This window comes from Gavialis gangeticus, unplaced genomic scaffold (assembly GCF_001723915.1).
Source record: "Gavialis gangeticus isolate Ggan-Ray unplaced genomic scaffold, GavGan_comp1, whole genome shotgun sequence".
NCBI classification, from domain to species: domain Eukaryota; kingdom Metazoa; phylum Chordata; order Crocodylia; family Gavialidae; genus Gavialis; species Gavialis gangeticus.
The window spans coordinates 15,702,312-15,723,005 of NW_017729016.1; the positions used below are offsets into that span (position 1 = coordinate 15,702,312).

At 46.6% G+C, this 20,694-nt stretch overlaps 1 protein-coding gene across 2 annotated transcripts in view; it reads right to left on the reverse strand.

Moving 5' to 3' along the window:
- The window catches only part of ZFAND2A (zinc finger AN1-type containing 2A), a 12,537-nt gene extending 9,668 nt beyond the window's left edge, over positions 1 to 2,869 (reverse strand). The window contains exons 1-3 of one of the 2 annotated variants that reach the window (XM_019512928.1): positions 2,708 to 2,869; positions 1,751 to 1,845; positions 692 to 823 (exon numbers count right to left, since the gene is read on the reverse strand). In XM_019512928.1, coding sequence (XP_019368473.1) covers positions 692 to 823; positions 1,751 to 1,845; positions 2,708 to 2,762 — 282 coding nt within the window. In that variant the 5' untranslated portion in view covers positions 2,763 to 2,869. The remainder of the gene's footprint in view (positions 1 to 691; positions 824 to 1,750; positions 1,846 to 2,707) is intronic. The other variant, XM_019512929.1, reaches the window with a different exon arrangement.
- Between the last annotated feature and the right edge of the window lie 17,825 nt (positions 2,870 to 20,694).

Sequence of the window (20,694 nt, forward strand, 5' to 3'; positions counted from 1 at the left end):
TGGGGCTGGGACAAGCTGCCTAACTGGGGTGGGGGCACACAGCAGCACTCAGAGCAGGGGCTCTGTCCTGCTGCCACTTGCCCAGCTGGCACGTGGGGGCGGGTTGTGGGTACAGCTCACTCCGGGTAGGAGGGCAAGCAGCAGCAGGGCACAGCCCCCACTCCCAGCACTGCCATGCCCACATCCCACACACCCCACCCCAGCTGGACAGCTTCCCCCAGCCCCAGTCCCTCCCCCAGCCCCAGACTTACCAGCTGGAAGCATCCGTGTCAGCTGCCTGTTTAGTCTATGGCTGAATCTTTTCCAAATTGATTTGATGCTTCAGCTCGATTCAGAGCTTTTAACTAGTCTCCTGATTAGATTTGGATTTTGAGGCTTTGTCCCCAAATCAGGCCAAATCTGAATCAAATTGGCTACCAAAGCTTTGCATAGCCCTAATAGACAATCAGCTGATCACCAAACAGCAACCAAAGGAACCTTGGCATAGAACAGTTCTTTATCAAAGAAAAGCTGAACTGCCAATTACATCCTAAATCAGCACAGGCATGCCAGTTAGATCAACACAGGCAAGATCCCAGAGGAAGGTAAAGGGTCAGTGACAAAAAGGTTTAGAGAGGCTGCTCTGGAGTTCAGAGGCCTGACCCCATCAGCATCACGTAAACAGTTCAGATTCCAAAGGCAGTTTCCTCACCTGCTCTTTATGCTGAGCTGGATTGTATTTGCAGTCCCTGTCCATGTGTGCTCCAACTACAACATCTGGCATTTCTCCCCTTCTCACCGGAATGGGGGTGTTACATAAAGGACATACTGGAACTTGCACATCCTGGAAATAGAGAAAAATTAGAAGTGGGACTGACAGGAAGCAAGGTTTAAAAAGCAGCCTAACCCAAGCCACCTGGCACAAAGACACAAAGCACAGGATCTTCCAACTTCCCCCTAGCAGGGAAGGGGGCAGTGAGAGTAAGGAAGAGGAAGAGACAAATGCAGCCAAGGACAGCAGCTGTGGGTCCTCCAGCAGGAGATGGAGTGACAGTGACATGGATGACAGGTGAACGGAGTCTGTGACCACGCAAGCAGAGTGGGGATGAAAGGGAGGGGTTGCTTGGTCTGAGAGATCAGAGTTTGTCCGGGTGGCCAGCAGGCCTTTGTACAGGTGCAGTTTTTGTAATGGGTTAAGGTTTTCTTTGTGGAGTGATACTCTGAATGTGTACACACACGGCACTTTTTTTTTTTGTAGCAAAATAAGTTCCCAAGGTGCTTTTTAGGCATCATTCTGGTATTAGGCTTTACACTGCATTGTTTTGTAGCTGCATTCAGTTGCTTTAAGAAGATCAAGTCAGCTAATCTAAGTCTAGAATCCATGAACTGATAAAAAGCATTGTTCAAGTGCTCAAACTGACTTCCTAGGAAGTCTCATTTCTCTTTCCATAGCATGTTTGTCATGTGATGTCCCCCACCCCCAGGGGAAGCTGAAGGACAGTAAAGCCCTCAGTTGATAGCCACTCCTTTAATGAACACAGCAACAGCAATAATCTTCAGAGCCTTGCTAAGAGGCAAGATGGAAGAAGCCTCGTCCGTTTTCACTCAGAACTTTACCGGTTGCTGGGCCCCCAATATTTCTAGCTTTTTTCACCCCCCCCCCTTGTCTTTTAGGAACTGTAGTTCCGGTTTCACAGCCATTTTTCCATACGTGACCTGGAGATTCCCAAAGGGTGCAAACATTTGAGTTATTACTAATATTGACACTCACCTTCTTGTATGCATAGGTACATTTGTGCTGGTCATAGGTGATATGATCCTTGCAGAAAACCTCCTCACATGCATCACATTTTAAAGGAAGAAAGTCTGCAAGAAGCAAATACAGCCAGCTCATGAAATCCTCACCAGGGAAGGTTTCATAGTTTCTAGGGTCGGAAGGGACCTGAGCAGATCATCTAGTCCGACCCCTGTCATGGCAGGAAAGAGTACTGGGGTCAAACGACCCCAGCAAGGTGTTCATCTAACCTCCTCCTAAAACCCCCCAGGGTAGGAGCCAGCACCACTTCTCTTGGAAGTTGGTTCCAGATCCTAGCCGCCCTGACAGTGAAGTCGCGCCTCCTGATGTCCAGTCTAAATCTCCCCTCTGCCAGGTTGTGACCTTTGTTCCTGGTCACTCCTGGCTGTGCTCGGGGGAACAGTGACTCCCCCAATGCCTGCTGATCCCCCCGACTAGTTTATAACAGGCCATTAGATCCCCCCTCAGCCTTCTCTTGTGGAGGCTGAACAGGTTCAGGTCCCATCGCCTCTCCTCGTAGGGCCTGTCCTGCTGCCCCCAATCATGCAAGTGTACAAGTTGACCAACGAAAGCACCATTTGGAAAGAGCGCCAGTAAGATTACCAATGTACACTTACACATTCAGCAAGCAACCCCCCCAAAACACTGCATAAAAAGGAGCCGAGAGATTGTAGCATGTCCTGGATAGGTCTATCTGTAGATAAACATGCTTTTTTATTTCTGATTCCGGGATCCCCCCTCCATTCAAATATTTCACCTCTCTGATAAAAAAAAAAAAAAAGGTACGATACTCCAAAATGCAGCGAGTGGTAGGCTGCATATCAGGCTCTATACTGGATAACTCCTTTTTAGCTGCAAAGTCCGAGCTAGGAGGGGACAGGACACGCATAGAGCCATCCCCGGCACACCCCGCCGTCCGCCGCAGGAGCTCACCCAGCCGCCGGCAGGAGCTCGCGGAGCAGGGCTGGCCTAGGCCCGGCAGCTCCATCGCACGCGCCGACGAGAGCGGGGCACCGTCCCCGCGCCAGCTACGGCCTGAAGCGATGGGCGCAGACTTGGGCTCGGGCCGCCCCTTTATCCGCCCGCTCTGCTGAGTCACGCCGCTGGCCCCATTCCCGCCGAGTCACGCTTCCGCGCAGCGCGAAGGATGACATCACGCCCCCCTTTAGCCAATCACGGCTCTCCCCTCGGCCAGTTCTGATGAGCTCAGCCGGTAGGCGGCCAATCGGTGGCAGGCCGCTGTGCTGAGTCAGGGGTGGGGGTAGGAAGTTATTCAGCCTTGGGAGGGTCCTGGGCAGGCTCCCCAGTCGCCCAGACCTGCCCTGCCGGGCGTGCTGTAGCCCGGGGCCAGCACCGGTCCGTGCCGGGGGGCTCGCAGCTCGCTGTGCTCTACCAGGGCAGGTCTCGGGACAAACCTCAAGCATTTCCAGGACTGCACTTTTCATAGAAAGTGAGGGCTGGAAGAGACCTCAGGAGGTTATTTAGTCCAACCCCTACTCAGAGCAGGACCAGCCCCAACTAGAGCATATCCTATTGTGTTATTATCCTATAGCATGAATGTGTCGCCGTAAAAGCACCTAGCGCCACACAAGGTGCGAGTCCAGGGTGGGGCCGATCCAGGCAAAGGGGTGTTTGACGTGAGGGGTCATTCAAGAAAGCACCCAATAAGCCCACATGGCGCTTTGCCCCTCGCTCAGCCTGTGGGACAACTCTTCAAGGACTTGTGCCTACAATTACACTCACAGATAAGAATTTCAACCAAAATCTAGATGGCTAAGCCATCCATTTAGATATTGACATGCAGCCCATGGATGGCTAAAGGTTGAAAAGACCTCAGCGACATACTGGAAACGTTCTTCAGCAGAGCAGGTTGCTCGTGGGTTCTGTTCTGAGCTTTTCTCCCTTCTTTGGCTTTAGACAAGCTGCTGAGGCCAGGCAGGAAGGTCTGGTTTTGGCTGCCCAGAGAGTGTTTATCTGATGGGGAACTGGAGGAGAGCACACAGACATTTGACTGAGGATGACTAAGGCAGGTACATGTGGCCCACAGACAAAAACAACGTGGGGATCACATGATTCCTTTGTGACACTGTTGTGTCACACTGACATGACTCACCACCATGGACAATTCCCATCTAGAACTTGAACCTCAAGCCAGGGTTAAAAGTATAAAGGCCTCACAGAGTGACTAAGCACCTCCAAAAGGACACGAGGAATAAGTAGAGAGTCTACAGGAATAGAAAAATATAAAATACAGGCAGTCCTCAGACTTATGACAATTGGTTTCTGAGATTTTTGCCTTAAGTTGAAACGTTGCAACTCAGAACTGATTTTCCCATAGGAAACAATGTTATAAAATGGGGGATTGGTTCCTGAACCAAAGCCCGATACCCTAGTTTCACCAAAAATAACCGAGAATTTTGTACTCAATCCAATATAGACAAGTAATATAGCTACATTAATGCGTTTACATTGTAAATAGCAATCATATTGATTTGGAAAGACTTCTTTGAGGTGACTTGGCTGGACTTTTTGAAGGGTTCTTGGCTGGAGTCTTCTCAGGAGTCTTGGCTGCTTTCTTAAAGGCAATGTCCAAGGAAGTTTGGACAAATGTTCTCCAGGGAGATGCGCGACAGCAAACTTGTTCGCTGGCATGGCATGGTGTTGGATCAAACGCTGTGAAGTCAAAACAGGTCAGAAAGTTGAAACGGGGTGTCAATTTATAAATGTTGTAAGTGCGAAACATAACTCGAAATGTTGCAAGTCGAGGACTGCCTGTAAAATGGACTGGTCAGCAAAGAAAGTCTATTCAAGTCAAGAAGTGAAGGGATGACGCAAGAATTGCCAGAAGTGACGCTGAGTTGGACCTTGCAAAGGGTATTGAAACAAGTGACAAAAGGTTCTTCAGCCATATAAATATGACTCTTGAGCCTGAAAGCCTGATGTGTCCCAGGAAGGGGTACTCAGAGCTGCTTGGTCTGTTCCCTAAAGCCACTTACACTAATTGCAAGTTCTATACGGATTTGTTCCTTTGACTTACATTGCAAACCTCCTCCACATTCAAATCCTCAAGCAGCTGACTTCACCAACCAGTTCCATTAATATAATTTGCCCTTTGGAAACCTGAGACCTTTAATTACAGACTCCCATTTTAATTTAAGCTGAACCAACTCGTGATTACTTGACCCAAACTTGTTTTCCATTCTATAATGCTATTTGCCAAAAGCAAGTCTGAAATAGCATCACCTGTTGGTTCAGGAAGTAATTGGTAAAAAAAAAAAAAAATCTGTCAGCAATTACATGCAGGAATAAGTGGGCTCTGGTATTATTAGTAACATTCATTCTCTGATCTACATCTGTGGAGTTAAGGTTCCCCATAAAAAGTGACCACAAGGAGTGAATGACCCTGTAAACAGCACAAGTGAAGACAAAATAGGAAGAACACAGCAGCCTCAGGAACACAAGCAAGAAGAAAAAATATTCTTTGGAGAAGCTGGGAGATTGAGAGGCTGTAGCTAAATTCAGGAGTCTCTTCTCCAAAGCAAGAGAATTTACATATATGCCATTATTTGCTACTTTATGGCACAGTTAGTGATCATACAATTAAGTCATGTTTGGAAAGCAAGAGGAACAGAAAGCCTGGAGTTTGACTGTGATATATGGCAGGGGAGAGCTCACATTAGAGATGAGGAAACTGAGGCATGAGAAAGGTTTAAGTGACTTACCTAGAATAGCAGAGTACTTGCACCCAAGTGGATAATAGAGCGCTGTCTCCTAGCTTCTTGCATTAATCCCCAGCCTCTAACATAGTCAAGCATCAGTGATAGGAGAAAGGTGGGCACTCAGGTTGATGCTTTTCAAGGCACCTGGAATAGTGCTGGGGCTGCAGAAATTTGTCAAGTTCAGGCAAACATGCCAAACAATCCCATCTGCGGTAACAGGACAGCATGGCTGCTTTCCCCTACTCATTTATGTCAGACTCATATAATTTGAGCTCTATGCAATTTCTGCTGTAGCGGATGGTGGCTGGGAAAGGTATCACTAACCATTTGGGTCAAAACAATCCCATTGGGCCCACTTCAGTCATTAGCAGTTTTACCTGCGTAGAGATTACATGATCGAGCCTAATAGTCTTCCTATAGGCTCCACAGACAGTCCTCAGACAGTCTTTTTCTGTCCACAGCTGCAGTGGATCATAAATGCTTAAGCACTTGTCTCTTCTTAGAGAACATTTAGTGCTCAAGTGTGAGCTGTGATGTGACAGGTTAGTCGTCACTGACTTAGTGAGTCCCCAGCGTTCCCTCCAAGCTTGCTCAGAGCACACATAGACATGGCAGCACCTGAAATCCATCCCAAAGAAACTGGCAAAGGCACAGCAGAAGTCATCAAGGTACCACCGGGATGTAAAGAGAAATATAAGCAAGTGTTTTTTTATAAATATAAACAATGCAATATAGGGAGCTAGAAAAAGGAAATCAGGCACAGGAGAATTAAATGGCTAATTATGAAACCACAGTTACACAGGCAATATTCAATAAGCAGCTGCAGATCCCAACAATTGTGCAAATGGGGCAAGAATTATGCAGAATTGTGTATTGAGCTAAATGGAATCTTATGCCTGGACTTCCTCATGCTGGCTAAGGGCATAAAGCAATCGGAGGGGTGTGCTTCTTTCCAAGCAACGCTTAACAAGCAGCTATGGGTCTTGTATGGAGACTGTGTATAAGTAGGCTTGGTAGGATTTGATTTGTTTTATCGGTAAACTTTGATAAGCATTGATTTCACCCCATGCTCACAGCCCGACAAGAAATATTTCCATCATAAATAATCAAACTTTATAGAAAGGGGGCATAAGAAAAGTGATGGCTGATGCAGTGTGCGATGACGACAGGGAGAGAACCGTGCCCACTATAGTTTGGACTGCAACTCTCAGAAACCCCAGGGGACTGGGGACAAAGGAAAAGGAAGTGACAAAGTGGATGAGGGAGCTATGGGTGAGCAGAGCCAGGACTGCTGGCAGCTCTGCTGCTTAGCTGGTGGCAATCCTACCCCTCCCCAAACCCTCTAATTTCATACAAAATTGAAAAATTAAATTGATAACAATTGAAACCAATGCTTAAAAATAAACATCAATATTATCCATTGAAATTATTAAAAAACAAAAATTGAATTCTGCCAAGCCTATGTCTAGGAGACTTCTAGCAAGGACAGGTTCATGCTCCCCTTGAGAAGAAGGAATCTCTTAGTGATTAAATTCGTATTGAATTGGTTGATCTGGGTTTTAAGACCAAACTCATCACGATCTTTGAAAGTTGGGAAGGTCTTAGATGATAAAGCTATGGGAATCAGCAGATCAAATCAGAGCTTTGAAGATACAACTTTACTGTGAAATGTCCTTGACAGTCATCTTTGGCCTGATGGAAACAGAGTTTTCCTTCCATCAACAGGCATTTAAATATTCTGTATGATGTGAAAACCAGGTCAGATAAATAGCTTTTGCATTTATTTCAGAAGTCAGTAAGAGCTATTACTATTTTCATACTTCCAAGGACCAAGCTCCATGGTTGTGGAAGTTGCCTCCCTGAGGTTCCCTCTTGCCAATGACAATCAACCCAGTAGAATATGGCTTGTCATGGTCAGGTAAAAAGAGACCTAGGCCTTAGGCCAAATACTTTGAATTAGATACCTACAGGATTCTAGTGTATATAGAAAGGCTTTGGGGTGATGTAGTCCGTGTTACTGTGTAGGCATGTTGTCATATTTTGAACCAGCGAGAGAATTTCAGGTTTGGTGTAGTGAGTACTGGATATTTCTGTATAACTTTATGAAGAATGGGCATGACTTAATTTCTCCCAGTCACAGAAGAGACACATTTCTTTCTGCAGACAGGGTAATATGGAATGGGTGTTTGTCATATGGGCAAGTTTGTGTTGGTAGGAATGAACTGTCAAGAGCTGTCAACATAGGAGTGGAGCTTCATTGAACATAGGATGGAAGACCAAGAGCCAGATATAACTGTTAATGGCTGTCAGTTGAGGAGAACAAACCTGCCATCATCAGACCTGGAGCTGAGACCTGTATTAGCAAATCAGAGACTGCTAGGGTAGCTGCTGGAGCTATTTAGGAATCAAAAGGAAGTGAAGAGTCCAGAAGGCTGTAGCCTGTCTTGATGACTGAAAGTCAGTCATTCTCCATGCACGTAATCCTAGGGACACAGCAGGGTCTTCAAAGCAACTTACTTCTTCCTCCCAGCATAATGCCTGTCTCTTAGCTTCAGTATAAGCCAACTAGCTGAAGAGTCCCAAAGCCTGGGAGAGCCACAAAATGGTGCAGTTAGCGTTTGATAGTTAGCATTTGATGATGCAGTTAGCATCCAGATGTTGCTGGCACTTGAACCCATACTGTGGCACAGAGTCTCTAAATAGCTTCATACGGATGTTGCACAGAGAGTTGTGTAATTAAAACTCATTCCCTTGGACTGAGTCAAGCTATGCTACCTGGGTTCTACATGGTTAGGGTAGTCAGGACCTTGTCTTTTCTCTACCTTGGCTCATACTTGCAATCTGGATTGGCTGTAACAATTGTTGGAGGAGCGGAAAGAAACCAAGAAAGGTAAATCATGTGCAAATAAAAAGAATAATAAAGGCTCCAATCATGCACAGGGCTGAGACTTCTATGCATTATTTATACAGAACTCAGAAAAATCAACTAAGTGAATTGCAGTGCAAAGAAAATCACACGCCCTGATGAGTTTGTAGTCTCACTCACCTCATATAAAGCACTCGGACTATCATGACCAGATAGTCCAGGAAAGGAGTAGACTGGAGGCGGGTAGTAAGGAAGAGGCCAGCATCCTGGGCGGTTACTGGCTTGTGTTATGTCTCAGGCTGGAGAGATGCCTAAATCAGGGATCGTGCTTAGTGGCACGGTAGGGGAGGAGTCAGTGCCCAGATAACAAAGGAAATGGTTATGCAGAGATTAGCTGTCTTTGAGGAAGATTGTAAATCCCAAGTCTAGAAATCCATATAGCGCAGGCAACATCTTAATAAAAAGCAAAGATCAGAAATTAGCTCAGGTCTTTAGCGACATTTTGGAGTTCTTGTCTGACAGGGTAGGCTGCTGAAAATGGAAGAAAAGTGCCAAATCAGGCATTATTCTGGAAAGGATCAAATGATACAGTGCGGGGTTATTGACAAGGTGGGGATGGGCTAGAGCTGCTTTGGGAGGATTTAACAGAGTCAGACGAGGGGCATGCTACATGAGAGGATGTTCCCAAATAATGTGCTGGAGTACTGGGGAGGAAGCTTTGCCACAACAGCCCGTGTCTACGCCCTGGATGCTACACGACTTGACCTGCAAACAGAGGCAGGCCTTGCAGGCCCCAGTGGTACCAAGATTAATTTGGAAGTGTTTGGATTGGATGGGTGGTTTCCCTTGTACCAAGCTACACCACTCTCTTCCTGCCCATCTGGGTTTCATCACCTTTCCTGTCTTTCTTTTGCTGCCTTTGCTAGGCCCTTGTTGTCTTTCCTCCTGCCCAGGCTGGTGGCATGCTGGCTGGGGGTGCAGAGCTGCGCCTCAGTGGCTCTGCGCGAGACCAGACACACATGCACCTCCAAGCTCAAGTGAATGGAGCCTCTTGGCAACCCTTTCTGTGGCCTTTGACAAGTACTCAAGCACTTGTGTCCTGCCCCAAAGAGGCTGTAGAGGTGAAAGGGAAACCTCCGAGGAGGCTTGAGTCCTTCAGATTTAGGGACAGCTGATCCTTCCCTTGGAGAATCCCAGAAGGCTCAGTTTTCTCCCCCGTCATGTGCTGCAGCCAGTAAGGCAAGGACTGTGGAGCCAGCAACATACAGAAGATACCCACATCAGATCTAAGCAACAGCAGCTGATAGCATTGCCAGACCCGAACAGTCTGGCAAATAGGATATGGGAAATATGGGAAATAGGATCTCTTCTTTGCAGCATGGCTGTGCTGCTGGCACAAAGGAGGAAACAATTCAAAGCCCTTGCTTCCTCTTTAACAGCATCCTTCAGTAAGGGTGTGGTATGTGCTCACAAATCTTTAAGTAGGTTGGATTGAGTCCTCGCTGCTCCTGGGATAGGCCTGGAAAAAAACCTCCTCCACCCCACAAACCCCTTGATTTCCAGCTATGGCTGGTTGCACTCTATTCTTTTGGATTCAAGTCTGTACACAATGCTCTAGGCAGTTGTTACCTCCAGCCATAATTACTGCAACTAAGATCTAGCCACACACCCTGGAAAATCTCCAGTGGTTCAGAAACCTGTCCACTGAGCAACACAGGCCACAAGAACATCCGTCTCCACGCTCTGTATTCAACATTGTTTGCCTTTGGCTACAGAGATCTGTTCAAGGTGCCTGTTGTGGCATTCCTATTCCTCCTCAGGGCTGACCCTAGCTCAGAAGTGATCTTATCTGTCTCTAAAGAGCTTTGATCTCAACATTACCTGCAATCCAAGGAGACAATCAAATGTCAAGCAGCTGAGGGCAGGGAGGCCTGCGTACAAGAGACAGAACTCTGGTAGGAGGACCACCAAGACCATGAATTTGCCTTCTCTGGATATGAGGTGACCACAGATCTTGCTGCATTCATAATTCAATGCAAAACTCTCTTTCCCTTTCAGCCTGCCATCCAGAGGTTCTTCTTGCCCTTCACACACACAGCCACAACACCAGTGAGTCTCCTTATCCGCTGGTCAAGGAAGGAAGACATCAAGATGATTGTCATTTCTAAATTCTTGGGACGTGCTTGGGCCAGGTGCTGCTGGAGCTATAATATCATATCACAGAAGGGAAAAATGTGACTATGGGATGCAGTCTGATCCTGCAGCCTGTATGTACAACCCCACCCCCCTGAAACTAGCTGCGGTATGGTCTGTAATACAGTGCTTTCAAAGAGCTGCCCAGTCCCACTGCTATAGTAAGGTGGATGCAAAGGTACGCAGCTTTCCCCACCTGCCACTGCTTCCCTTCTCTGCCCTTTGTCCCCCTGGGCTACTCAGGATCCCCATTCAGGAAACAGCCCATGGCCCTATGCCCAAGAAAATATTTGAATAGGGAGTAGCCTGGCTACTTTGATATTGCACTTGCTTGTAAGCTTTGGAGCAATGCTGCCTGGCAGTCACAGTTCTGCCTAACACACCTTTGCAACAACCCACCCATTCACTTCTCACTGATATGAAACCATCACTGGCTTCCAGCAGCATTTACATAAATACATAATTCCAGCTCACGTTTACCTCTGATAGGTGAATCCCCTGACCTCTGATCCCATTATACCTTGTAATTTTGTATTGGGTGTTTTAAACTTAATTTTATTTTATTGCAATGACCCTGCTTGCCACCAAGTCTCACTGTGAATGAGACATGACATCTCCATTATGCATCTCAGATAAGTGTCTTAAATAGACCACACACAAAGAAACCTAATGGTACCTATTTTTATTAGGTTTATTACAGAAGGGGAAGGCAAGCAGTGTGATCTCCCCACAGGATACTCCTTTAACAGCCTCAGACAGAGAGTGGAATGATCTGCAGAGGCGGATCAGTTTTCCAAGAATATTAGCTACCGCTGCTCTAAAATTAGAGTCTAGGGAGAGCAGACAGGTTGACATAATTGAAAGGACTGTCTTAGGGGATGATATAGTTAAACGAGCCTATGATCAGCTTTCGAGTGACAGCTCAGCTACTTCCTTTAATCCCTGAAGGCGTGCCGAGTTTCGAGACTGTGATTTGGCTAGTCCTGTATCTTATCTTGTGATGATGCCAATATTATAAGAGCCCATTTCTAAAGAGAGACAGGCAAGTCTTGCCATGCATTAATTGAATAGGCATTTTACAGGAGGGATTCTCTCCCACGCTCCGCGCCAGGGGCATGCGAGAAGCAGGTGGCCCTATGCCATCCTCCTCACAACCACTGGAGTACTCAGTGCTAAGGAGGTTCCTCTTACTTGGTCCAGGGACCTGTCACCCTGAAAGCTGAGGTGGGCAAAGGTGGTTCCCATCCGTGCCCATCAAAATGGTTTGGGGGGATACAACACAAACTGTATACTTACATCTTTCAGTGGCATCTTGGAGTGTCAAGTTTAACAGTGCCTGTCTTTACACTTCATCCCTCCATAGAAAGCAGGAACCTTTCCTTTTGACACTGCAAAGCTTTTTTCCCAACACATATCTGACCTCAACCTCTTTCCTGTTTTACATGGACAGGACAATCATGGCCCTCATTTCCAGACAAAGCTGAAAATCTTTCTTGTGCTATTTTTTTAAACATAATTTAATATGGAACACAAACTAACAGCATTAAAAGTGATATATAATAACAGGGACACCATAAAAAGTAACCTCATCTGTAAGATAAATGTACAGCATTTTAGCCTGGGGAAATAGCACATAAAGGAGAACCTGGAAAGGAGCAATTCTCTATTCATAAATAACTTTAAAGAGAACTAATGAGGATGAGTTCTACAACTTTTAATGTCCTTAAGATTTTTTTTTATTAAAAAGATAGTTTTTCATTATTTTTTCAGGCACGCAGAACACAGTCTTACCAAAGAGGCAAGCTGGGTCATTCCTACACAAGGAATTGCATGTGATCAAACCTCTGATGGAAGACTTTAAAAAGAAGCATTTTACTAAGATTCTTCCCTCAGACAAGACTTCCACATGCACAGCTACATAGCTGATTGAGCTGTTGTATTTCTTTTTAACTTCTCTGCCTTTAAATGTGGAAGAGCCTCTTCACTGGCTGTGCTGATATACTTCCTTTCAGATGCAGAAGGTCCTGCTTCCTTGAGGGAATTTTGCATTTGTTCTGCCTGGTTGTCAGGCAGAACAAAAAGGACTGCACAAGCAACTGGGAGCTGAGAAGTGCTTTTGGTCATCTTTTTTATGCATAATGGGTTTGATTTTTTTAATGCTTGCTGTTTATATTAGAGCCTTCAAAGACTCCAAAGAGCCCAGCTTTGGAGACTGGACAAGAAACGGGAGAGCTGAGGGTATGGCAGCTGCTGAGGACAAGCTTAGATGTTCTGAGAAACCAGGAATGTGCAACTGGTATTTTAAAAATGCCATGAGACCTAAGAGAGAGTCCCAATGGTCTGCCCTCTTTCATATTAACCTCTGCATTTTCAGGAGGTTTCATACTTGTCTGCTTTCACGTTGTGAGGGTTTCTCACTAAGATTTGATCAACATGCAGAGTGATATTTTAAAAGAATTATACTGGCACTGCCATAAGTTTGGGTTTAGTGTCTGATACCAATACAAAGTATATTCCTTTTCCCTTACTGGAATAGCTGTCTTGGTACAAAACAGCCCTACACCAATATAACTGCATTCACACTAGAAGCGTTGCACTGGCTCCCCCAGCACAAGAAAGGGAACACAACCCATGTGTGTAGATGAGATCGGAGTATTCTGTGGCTGAAGAGAATGACTCAGCCTGATGTAACAAGATTTCCTAACATTACTGGGAGAGTTTAGGGGAAACACAAGTTATGGTTTTGATTTGCATTTGTCACTGGTATGGTAGAAATTTGGAGTATGAGGGCGAGACCCTCAGTGGGCATGAACTGGTGCAGTTCAGTTGACTCCAATGGACTTACACCAGTTTTTAATGATGTATAAGCCATTATGTTCACACACAACATTTTGCTGTCTCCACATGATGTTAAGACTAACTGGGGTTGGTCCAGGGACCACAGCCAGGAGCTCATGCAGCCCAGCCACAAGCAGGCTACAAGCTGTAATTCAAATCCCTCTGCTGTTCAACTTACAGATGCCCTTCTGCAACCCCCTATCTGGGGTTTTGGCCACTGGATTCATTTGTGGTCTGCATTCATTTCTTCCCTCTACCCTGGGGCTGGCAGGAGGACTTCAGCCTTTTGAAGGTTGCTCAGGAATTCACCTTCCTTGCTGATCTCCACCATGGGGTGTAGGGGGGCCAAGAGTCTCTCACAGCTTCTAGACCAGTGGTCTCCAACCTTTTAAGTAAGAGATCACCTTTGGCATTTAAAAGCAACCCAAGATCTACCATGCACTGCCACCACCCCTTCTCCCCCCGCCCAGCACCTAAGTCTGCGGGGTGGGGGTTGGAGATCAAGGCAGAAAGAGAAAAAAATTATTTGGGGGTGCCCATCCCCAGCAGGTAAGTCTCACTCAGCCAGGGTCCCACTCAACTTACTCCTGCTCCTGCCTGTGGCACTGTCCCTCACCACAGGGGCCTCAACCTAGCCCCCCCATGGACTAACCTGCTGGCACTCAGCCCCCCCACCCCAACCTCCGATTGACTCTACGAGGCTCCAAGATCTACCACAAGAGGCTCTGAGATCTACCGGTAGATCGAGATCCACTTGTTGGTGACCACTGCTCTAGACAGTCTTGCATTGCTGTGGCTTACCAGCTTCTGCTGATCTCTTAACAGACCAAGCATTTTAATCTGGAGCATTTCAAACCAATGCACCCATTTTCCAATCAGCTTCCTTACTGGCTCATCAGCTAGACACGCAAGTCTCATCAATATCCAGCTTTTAGGCAGACACAAGGTACGTCCAGGATGATCCTTATTCCAGTACAGGAACATGAATAGATAACTGTGCAGCACTTGTTGCCCTGGACCACCAGGTGGCCCCATTTCACCACCGAAACCCCTGCCTGGAGTCCAGGGTAGCACCAGTGGAAGCCTAGGGCACTGCAGTGTCTAATAACTTCTAGCTGCATGAAGCACTGCTGTGCAGAGGTAGCTGAGCTGGGACAGCGGGCTGGGGTACTCCCCCCGCAGTGCAATCCAGGACCCGGAGTGGGTGCCAGGATATTAGAGTTAGGCACCTCAAAATGCAAGGTTTTTGGTTGTAGCCATGTTGGTCTAAGGACATAGGGAGGCAAGGTTCTTTGAGCAGATGTGATATCTTTTATTACTCCAACTGAGTAGTTGGAAAAAAGTTCTTTGCAAGCTTTCCGGCACAAGCACCCTTCTTCAGGCATAGTGAGTCTCACTATGCCTGAAGAAGGGTGCTTGTGCCGGAAAGCTTGCAAACACCTTTTTTTTTCAACTACTCAGTTAGTTTAATAAAAGATATCACATCTACTCAAAGAACCTTGCACCTCAGAATGGAAACCCAAACAGGCAGGGTGGGAAGTCACCTGGAACCGGCCAGAGCAGATGCTGAGAGCACAGGTGGGTCTGATATCTCGCCCCTCTCTGGGGCTCAAGTTAGCTAAGAGCTTTTCTTCACTAGACTTGTGCAGTCACTAACTCAGGGTTACTAGCACATCTGTGAAAGCTAGTGTGGAAACTCCCCCATGGGAATGATACGGCCTGCAATCATAAATCAACTAACCTGAGATACAACAAACATAGGAATAGGGGCTGCAGACCAGTAAGGTCACGGGGTCCCAGTAAGTAGGAAATCCACACATCCTCCTCTTACAGCAAGGGGCAAGATCCTTCCCACAGTGGGGCAGTTAGCTAGCATCCTGTTCACCCCAAAAGTAGCTAGTGCTGGATGGCAATAGAAAGTGGGGAAAAGAAAGCTGCCTTTACTCTCCACACAGCTCCTGAAATGTGTACACCAACCTCTTCCACTAGATTTGGGGCTATTCTACCCAAGGCCCTCAAACGTTAGAAATAAAGGAGCTTGCCTGACTGATGATATTCTTATGCATTGATCCAACTGCAACAAATCCTACTTTTTTTGTATACTGTGCTCATGGCAATAATTAATGACTCTGTCTCAGGGAGATCATTAATACCCTGTGAGGAGTCTCATGCTGGCCAGGTGACAGAGCTTTACACATCTGGGAAATTTACTTTCCCACTGGCATAGCACAGACCTGCATTTCCTAACAGGCCAGTTAGAGGTCAAGTCTGACTGGGCATTTATTCAGAGCGCCCAAATATCTTTGGGAAAGAATGACAATGGTGGAAGGAGCATACAGAAGATCATGACAATTGGGGGATGACGAAGGAACTGTGGTACAGTCTGTAAATTCTTGCTCTGTCCTCCTTGGTTTCCTGCCTTCTTCCTGGCTTGGTACAGAACTGGGAAATGCTGCAAGAGTGTTTTAAACATTCATTCAACCTGCAAATTTGCTTATGTGGTATTGGCTGTCCCGTTACCTGTTCTCCGTGACTGAGCTTTAATTCATGGGCAGAGACGGTGTCAGAAATACTTATGCTGAGTGGCTCATCCATCCTGACAGTCCTGTGCATGTGTGGGAACTGTCCAACCAGGAGGAAAAAAATAATATGATGCAACCTAGATGCCCAGTCACAGAGCGTGAATGGGGAGTTGTGCATCTCAAATATCCAAAGCAACAGTTGTGGTAACCAGCTCCACAAAGTGAAGTGTGCTCTTGGAAAGCATGCGGCACAGAATTCAGTATCTGGGCCCCAGAACTTGGAAGAGTGACCTGATAGCTCTTTAGTCTCCAGGTTGTCAGAGAGCCTCATGGCCAAGAAGCACCACATGCTGTAGAAACACATGGTATATGCCAGGCCCTACCCCAAAGAGCTTATGTCAGTCAAAGCTTTCATTAGACACCGGGGGGCATACACTAAAACTCATCATAGCTCCAGTAGACAACTGTGGGCATCTGGTTCTATATGCAAAGTCCTGCAACTGGGTGCCCTGCCACCAAGCCCTAAAGAGTATAGCTCCAGGTCCCGAGTGTCCTGGCAGATTGGCCTCAGTCCAGCAAAGCACTTAAGCACAAGTTTAATTTTAACCAGAGTCATCCCACTGAGGTCACAGGGCCTGACTGCTCAGGTGCTTAAAGAGAAGCCCGCACTTATGCTGGGCATTGTCAGGGCCCCGGTGTGTACAAAATCAAAGTCATTGGCAGAAAGTGCAGCCCCAGGGCAGCGGTCAGATTTGTCAGGTGAGTCATTTGCTATGAGTTGCTCCCCCAGCTCAGCATTAGAGCAGTAAGCCAAAAACATGAAGAAGGAATTAATGGAACTGCTCAAAGTGAATGATCCGGAATCCGTTCTGTGGTACCTGGCAGCATGTTGAACGCTGTAATAGAGGGATTGGTAATACCTACTTTATTCCTGACACCAATACCGTGCAGCTGAACAACGCATTTGCCAATTCAATTTATTCATACAAGTTCCTTGGAAGAAAGCAAAGCAAATCCAGGTGGCAGTGACAGAATCCAGACTCTGTCCTAGGCTCAGGAAACAAAGGAGTAAACAGAATAGAAACAGGTGCCCTGCAGCAGAGACTGGGTTCCCAGGGCTTTTTTATTGTATGGTCCTTGGGTGATCTCAGAAAAGACTAGGCTACTTTGGCTCCTACCGCAATAAATATTTTGATTACTTTACTGCAGCATTTAGCGTCTTGGAAGTACTTTGCTAGAAGGCAAAAAATTAAATGCTTGTGCACACACACACACACGACACATGAGTAAAAAGACAGTCCAGTCTTTGGCCCTAGAAACCTATTCTCAAGACATCAGGAATTAATATTATTATCCATAAACATCTAGATTGTGGCTATCTAGTGAGGTCACACAGGGGCTACAGTGTGCAAGGTGCTGCATGAGCACATAGTTGACAGTCCCCTGCCCCATGGAGCTTACATGTCACTCAGCTAAAGCCTTGATTGCACACCTTGAGGCTTATGCTGAACCTCACCTAAGCTGAGCTCCAATGGGCCACCCAGGTGAGCCAGTGCCGAAGTGCTGCCACTGAGAGCCCTGCCAGCAGGCCCTGAAAGGACAACTCCAGGAGCCACATCCCAGCAAACCAAAGTCAAGAGGATAGGACAGGAGCGAAGAAACCATCTCTTGGACCCTGTGAGAATACCTCCAAATCTTGGTTTCCAAAATGGAAACTAAGGTCAGGCCCGATGCGAGTGTACAGATGCCCGGTGTCCTAGAAAATGAACATGGTTAGCTTTATTTTGCTTTTGCTAAACCCTGCAAACCCTCCAGCATCATTTCACATATTCCCCAGCCTCATTCCTGTTCGTTACAGAAACCCCCACAACATCATATGCCCGTGAAGTCAGCGGTGAAATCCTAAGGGCCAGCCCCATGTCTGGTGTAACTCTACATAGGGCAAAGGAGTTACCTCAGGGATGAATTTGGACCCAAGAGTAGAATTAGGTTAAGCCAAAAGGTGGCAGCATCTTATTCGGTATTGATTGGGTATGAATATTTCTCATATTAGCCAGCTTTCTTTCTAATCATAGAATGTAAGTTTGTAAATGACAGAGGTGGATAGTAACTATATTGCAGCCCCCGCCAAATTGATATTTTAGCAACAACTGTAAACTTTTTCTGATGGCAGGTAATTGAAGGGAGCAAGCAGCAGATAGAATTCATAATGATTGAGACCTACTGGAATAAGACAAATTATATTGAATGCTCTGTGTTGTAAAGTAATTTACTCTGGGCTCCAATGTAATAAATAGAAATGCAGGGTAAATGGAATCAGGCTGACCAGGGGCCCTGTTTGTAGCCCTGCTAGGCATGCAGCTCAGCTGGATTTCTGCTCCCAGGCTATTCCTTCTGTAGCTGCCAGGGGAAGCAGCACGGTCAGCAACTGGATGAACTTCATCCCTCCATTGTGCACATGATAGGACCACAGGACAGAAAGGGGTCATCAAAGTCCAGTCTCTCCCTATTGCAGACATCCTATAAGTGTTGTGGTGCAAGCCAGATTTCCACAATCCTGTGGGTGCCGGGGCCTAACTCAGCTTCTAACACAGGTTAGCCCAGCTCTGAAGGCTGCTTTATTTGCTCCTGGCTGCAAAAGGCCTGTGACAGCCTGGGAATAACTGGGGTTCAAAACTATTTCAGGCACAGCCCCTCACCCTGCCCAAACCCCCCAACCTGTGGCTAGCATGGCCTAATGTGCCCTCATGCTAGGGGAGTACAAACAGCTAATGCCAGTGCTCAGGCCTGGGGATCTGTGCCCCCGCATTGTGGCGAATGCAAACCCACGTCAGGGCAGCACTATGCTGGACCCACTTTTGCCCCCAGTAACAAATGACTGAGGTGCTGACACAGGCCCTGAAGGGTTGTGAGGAGTCACATTCATAACGTACCAACAGGCCGTAGCTGGGGCTAAGAAGGACACACTGCTGGGTGGTGCTGGGGAAAATTCTCTACTTTCAATAGAAACAAAAAACAAATCAGGAGGGTGCCATTTCCTCAGCTGGAGACAGTGGTAGCCTGGCCTCAGTCCAGCACACCAGAGAACGAACACCTTAGATGGGAGGTGCCTAACTCCCATCACTTCTTAGTGTCTAATTCACTTGGGTGCTTTGGAAAGCTCATCCCTTTCTTGCATCCAGGTCTTCCCTCCCTTTGGGCATCATGATCACTGAATAGTTTCTCCCACTCTCTGAGAGGTCGCATCACCTGCTGAATGCACCTGGGAAGCTCTGCCGTTTACCAGCTGGGTGTTATACCTGGGCCTAAACCCCCTTCTGCTTTCTCTTGATCAGGACAACCACTTCATAAAGGTGGGCTTCCTTTATCCTTCTCCTGGAGGTTTTCTTTTCAAGGTTGGGCACTGTTGGTGGGTGGGTCTTTTTCAAACCCCTTTTTCTAGGATCAGTAATCCCTGCAGCATTGGCTGATGGATGAAGAGATGTAACGCAGTAGGTAAGGACAGAAATGGTGCAAGGCAAAGGGTACCAGGGCCCTGTGGTCCCTAAGGTTAAAAAGAAGATGCATTTTTAACGTGTGTTGAAACCCTAGTGAAGACAGGGGACTTGCAGTTTTATCATGGTGACTAGTCAAGATAAACTTTGCAAGACAGATGTTTTCTGCATCCAGGGAGGGCAAGGTTGAGAGCCTCTTTGCTTGTCCTTATGTCATGAAAAGTATTGGGAGAGCATGTTTCATAAAAATGAAAGAAGTCAAGAGCATCTCTCCTTGGAGACCCTTGCAGCTGGTCATATCATTAGCTCTGTTTTATAGAAAAGGAATCTGAGCACAAGGAGTTGAGGGCAAGATTCTCAAAGGGCACAGAAAGGAGTGAGGTGTCACCAGCTGTCACCAAAGCCTTGCATGTGCCTTCAAAACCGTCTCTCTGCAGGGCCCTAGCCAGCTCCTGGCTCCCAGTGTCCTGCTCTAACTCATAGACACCACTGCATCCTTTCCATGATTTCCTTGGCACTTTTCTTTCAAAGTCAGCTAAAATAAATCCAGGTGACAGAAGCCTCTCCTGAGAGCGCTCACTGCCTCTTCTCCATGGAACCAGCACACTGACTTACCACTGAGGAAGGAGACATGAGAATCCCTTTCCCCAGTCGCTTCCCAACCCCTTCCAAGAATAAAACTCAAAAACAAGGCATATCAGTTCAAAATCCTGGGTACCACTCATTGGTTTTACAAGCTGTAAGCAGCTGCGAAGGGCATGAACCTATCCTACTACTCTTTACTGGGGCTCCTTTCCACCTACATCCCTTCTCCTTCATGAGTCCATCTAGATCAGGTATGTATGAGGCACCAAGTAACTCTTTCCATGCCTGGCAATTTTGTCATGCTCTGTCCTAGGAAGTATCAGCATGTTAATAAAATAAGACTGGCCAACTCCACACCTGACCAAGTCCCTCAGGGTCCTTCAGATCTCGCCTTGAGACCAAACTCCAAAGGTGAGGGGTCTCTGTGAAAACTGAAATGTAATAATATTTTGAAGCAGGTACATGCAATCTGCAGCCATTTGAAAATTGTGTCAAAACCACTCCAGATGCAGGAATTGAAACTAGCCCAAATATCACCTGAACAAGGCGGTCCTGACCATCTTATTTATGGGGGGTTTCTGAAATACCACAGCAATACACCTCAGAGCAGGCATGCTGGGAAACCACAAGCCTACTAAAGACCTCAGTCCTGTGCTAAGTCACTTAAAAATTCAGCAGCAATTATGCAAGCTTAAGCATTAAA